The 4,651-nt window shown below is 46.0% G+C and overlaps 1 protein-coding gene across 1 annotated transcript; it reads right to left on the bottom strand.

The window, feature by feature from the left end:
- Window positions 1–4,651, bottom strand: MUC21 (mucin 21, cell surface associated). Its single transcript, XM_006052309.4, has 3 exons — window positions 4,257–4,651; window positions 776–1,869; window positions 1–413 (listed from the first exon to the last, which is right to left on the bottom strand). The coding sequence occupies exons 1-3, from the start codon at window positions 4,318–4,320 to the stop codon at window positions 225–227; spliced, it is 1,347 nt and encodes a 448-aa protein (XP_006052371.4). The 5' UTR covers window positions 4,321–4,651; the 3' UTR covers window positions 1–224.

Raw genomic sequence — 4,651 nt, 5'->3', positions numbered from 1 at the left:
GATTTAATTTCATGTGTTTATTTCATAGCTTAAAGACCAACAGAGTCTCTTCCCAACATCTGGTAAAAGCAAGAGAGAAAGAGAAAGTGTCTTCCTCAAGCCTGCAGAGACCCAAATGAAGCTGAGAGGGGGCTCCTGGGGATGAATGAAAGAACACTCAGATCTCGGGTCCCCCAGGCTGGCTTTCTCTCTGAGGAATGTGGCTCCGTGGCTTCAGCAGCCGCTCAGAACCCACTGTGACTTTCTCTCATCTCCATGGTTACTGAGGATATGGGTCTGTTCCAGGACCTGGCAGGACTCCGCCCAGGCCTGTGATGGGCTCCGTGATTCCCTCCAGGGCCCCGGCCGAGGTTGGGGCCATGGGGGCGGTAGACAGCTGTGTCAAGGACATTTCTCAGGGACAGGGAGTTTCTCTAGAAAAAGAAGGCAGAATCCTTTCAGAATTGGGTCCCCTACCCCCAGCAAGCCTTCACCAGGGACTCTTGCTGGAATCTTCTCCCCCTTTAAACCATCTCCCTCACATGGTAGTTCTTTCACCAGTCTTTACAGTCTTTATTTCTTCTTTTGCCCTCCTTTCCCCACAAGTCAATAGTTTCCTCTGCACACTGATTGGTTCCTCTGTTTCTAACTTGCTATTTCTCTTTAGAACCTTTCTCCTGATCTTTCTTTCCTCCCTACTCACCCCTAACTTGATGGTCCTACTATTCACACTTCATTTCCTTCTGTTCCTGCCGCTCCTTCCCCACGGGCACTTTCCTACGTATTAGGCACTCACCACGCAGAAGAAGAGCCCAACAAAGAATCCCACGACCACTACAACTGAGACCAGAGTGATGAGGAAGATTTCCCATGGCTTCAGGGACCCACTGGGCTTCACATCCTCCACTGGAGTTCCAGCACTTGTGCTACTTTTGTTAGAAGTTGTGTGTGTTCCAGTTGGAAAAGATGTATCAGAGCCTCCTGTGGTTGCACTGGATCCAGTTTTGGAGGCCGTGCTGGTCCCACTGGAGGCTGTGCTGGACCTAGTATCAGAAGTTGTGCTGGACCCTCCAGAGGTCCCACTGGATCCAGAATCAGAGGTTGTGCTGGTCCCTCCAGAGGTCCCAGTGGATCCAGTACTGGAGGTTGTGCTGGCCCTTCCAGAGGTCCCACTGGATCCAGAATCAGAGGTTGTGCTGGTCCCTCCAGAGGTCCCAGTGGATCCAGTACTGGAGGTTGTGCTGGCCCTTCCAGAGGTCCCACTGGATCCAGTATCAGAGGTTGTGTTGGACCCTCCAGAGGTCCCACTGGATCCAGTACTGGAGGTTGTGCTGGCCCCTCCAGAGGTTCCACTGGATCCAGTACTGGAGGTTGTGCTGGCCCCTCCAGAAGTCATACTGGATCCAGTGTCAGAGGCTGTGCTGGCCCCTCCAGAGGTCACGCTGGATCCAGTGTCAGAGGTTGTGCTGGACTCTACAGAGGTCACACTGGATCCAGTGTCAGAGGTTGTGCTGGACTCTACAGAGGTCATACTGGATCCAGTGTCAGAGGTTGTGCTGGACTCTCCAGAGGTCACACTGGATCCAGTATCAGAGGTTGTGCTGGACTCTTCAGAGGTCACACTGGATCCAGTATCAGAGGTTGTGCTGGACTCTTCAGAGGTCACACTGGATTCAATACTGGAGGTGGTGCTGGATCCACTGGAGGACCCTTGGGATCCAGCATTAGTGGCTGTGCTAGGACTACCATGGGTCATGCTGGATGCAGTGTTCGAGGCTATACTAGTCTCACTGGAGGTTGCAGTGGATCCAGTGGTGGCTGTATCGGGTTCACTGGAAGTTGGTCTGGACTCACTGTTGACAGCTGTGCTAGTATTACTGGAGGTTCCGCCTAATGATAATTATAAATGATGACATATATTGAGCATATATACTTTCTGCTCAATGCCTGGTTAAATTCATTACCTGGATAATTCTATTTAATGTTTCACTACAGCCCAATGAAATAGATATTATTATTATCAACAGCTAAGATGAAAAAACTGAGGCTTAGAAATGTTGACACTTGCCCAAGTTTATACAGCTAGTAAGCAGTAGAACAGGAATTTGAACCGAGGCTATTGAATCTGCATTTTTAACCACCAAGCTAAGTCATCCCCCACATCCACCTCTAAAACCAGGGTTACATGACCTAATTTCACTGAGAATGAGCTTATTCCATCAACTGCTGTACAATATTTAACACAGATAAAAAGTATTATAAAGGAATTGTAGAACTCAGGTGGAATGTATATATTGGCTAATTCATTTTTAAATTGGTATAGCTTCTTTCTTGAAAAATATTTCTGAGTGTTATTCAGAAAACATCTATATCAGAATTATCTGGGAAGCTTGTTAAAAATAAAGATTTCTAGGCAAACCACTCCAGACTAAATGAATCAGAATCTGAGATGAGACTAGGTATCTGGGTGATTTTTTATGTATTTAAGTTCCAGGAGCTCCTGAGCACAAGGCAAAGATCGGAAAAGAACAAGTTATATGTAGCTGAAATATAAATGATCTCCCAGGATTAAGGTCTGCAAATCAAAATCTACAGGTACAGGGAAGCATTTCCACCTTCCTGAAGGCTCAGGTGGAGTTAAATTTGTGCCTGTTTTTGCCTCTTACTACCCTGAAGGACAAAGACACTCAGGCTCCCCACATGAAATTTATCTCATTTCTGGTTCATTTTACTACTAACTTGGACCTGAGTGCCTATCACCTCACCCCACACAGGTGTATTTTCCCCTCAGGCTTATTTGAACTAACATAGGATTAGAAAGAAAGAAAGAAAGCTCCAAGTTGTGTCTGACTCTTGGGATCCCATGAACGGTAGCCTGCCAGGCTCCTCTGTCCATGGGATTCTCCAGCAAGCATACTGGAGTGGGTTGCCATTTCCTTCTCCAGGGGAACTTCCCAACCCAGGAATTGAACCCAGGTCTCCTGCATTGCAGGTAGATGCTTTACGTACTGAGCTATATAATATATGATTAGAACTTAGCTGTATTTGGGGAAAGCCCCACTCCCCGCTGAAGTCTGCAATGGAGTACAAATTGGAGTTAAGATCAGAATCATGAGTAAAACTAAATAAGAAACTGAGATGAGGACTTCCTTGTGGTCCAGCGGTTGAGAGTGTGCCTGCCAATGCAGGGGCACAGGTTCGATCCCTGATGTGGAAAGATTCCAGGTGCCACAGGGCAACTAAGCCCACTTCCCACAACTAAGCCCATGTACCGCAACTACTGAAGCCTGTGTACTCCAGAGCCCTCAAGCCGCAACAAGAGAAGCTGCCACAGTGAGAATCCTGAGCACAGCAACTAGAGAGTTAGCCCTCCCTTGATGTAACTAGAGAAAGCCTGCTCACAGCAAGGAAGACCCAGCACAGCCAAAAACATATACATACATAAGGTATAATTTTAAAAAAGAAACGGAGATAAACAAGAGTGGGGATGATATGTAAAAGAGGAAATGGATTGGATCTGAGAAGTTTTGAAGAACAGAATAGGTGCGTCAAAATTCTATGAGGGCTCATTTTGATTCAAAATGATGAATTCTCAGGGAGTTCCCTAGTGTCTAGTGGTTAGGATTCGGCACTTTGACTGCCAAATGGCTCAGGTTCATTCCCTGTTTGGGGAACTGAGATCCTGCAAGCCATGTGGCACAGCCAAAATAAAAATTAAAGGATTCGCTAAGAAGCCATGCTTTCTAGTTACACAATAGAAGATGGCCCAAGGAGTGTTTAATAGAGTGTCAGAAGTGTGGAACAGAGTAGGGGTTAGTTTCGACTCTTAAATCCTTTTCTCCTTGGTCTGAGGCTGACTTAGGCTGATTCGGGAATCAGGGTTAAGGACAGGAGAAAACTTAAGTCTATAGAATATAGAAGAGGGATATTTTTAAATAAGTCAATTCTTCTTGTTACTAATATTTAGCCCTCTAGCCATATCTCATGGATTATTGCCATTTTATAGATGCATAAACTGAGGCACAGAGCAGCTAACTAACCTAAAGTGCGTAGGTAACGGAGCCATGATTCAAATATTGACAACTGGACACCAAGGTCACAGTTCTAAGCACTGTGCTTGACTGCCTCCTGGGTGATACCTTATTAGACTGAAGTGATCGGAGTGAAATGACCCTCAGTCTATGGAGGAAAACCAGAGCTGTTCCTAGTGGTGATCATCATCTCCCACGATCTCTCAGAAGTTCACAGACCACCCACCTTTAAAGAAAAGCACTCACCATGTTGTAATAGTAGGAGATGCAACAGTAAGCAATACTTAAGGCAAATGTTTCTTTTCTGCATCTTGATCTTCCTCTTCGTGGCTGGTAAACAAGGTGCTTGGATCCCAGATGTGGCCAAGACCTAGAAGACAAAGAACAGTATCTTGAGAAAGGAGAGTTCAAGGTGAAGAGATAAAGCCTGGAGCTTCCAAGAGCTTAGGTCTCCTAAGTATATGTTCTTGGAAAGAATCTTGAGCTTGAATGGTGGGAGATGAGATCCCTGGGCTACTTAAGCTTTCTTCACCCGATGTTGTTGCCTCTTTCTTTATCATGGATAAGCTGCAGGGGCCTTTATAGCTTCATATAGGTTGGGGAGGAGTCGGGAAATTGACCTGTTTTTCAACCAACTATGA

Source organism: Bubalus bubalis, chromosome 2 (genome assembly GCF_019923935.1).
Source record: "Bubalus bubalis isolate 160015118507 breed Murrah chromosome 2, NDDB_SH_1, whole genome shotgun sequence".
Classification (NCBI taxonomy): domain Eukaryota; kingdom Metazoa; phylum Chordata; class Mammalia; order Artiodactyla; family Bovidae; genus Bubalus; species Bubalus bubalis.
Note: the sequence above shows the minus strand (reverse complement) of the source record. Positions and strands in the feature narration are given on the sequence as shown.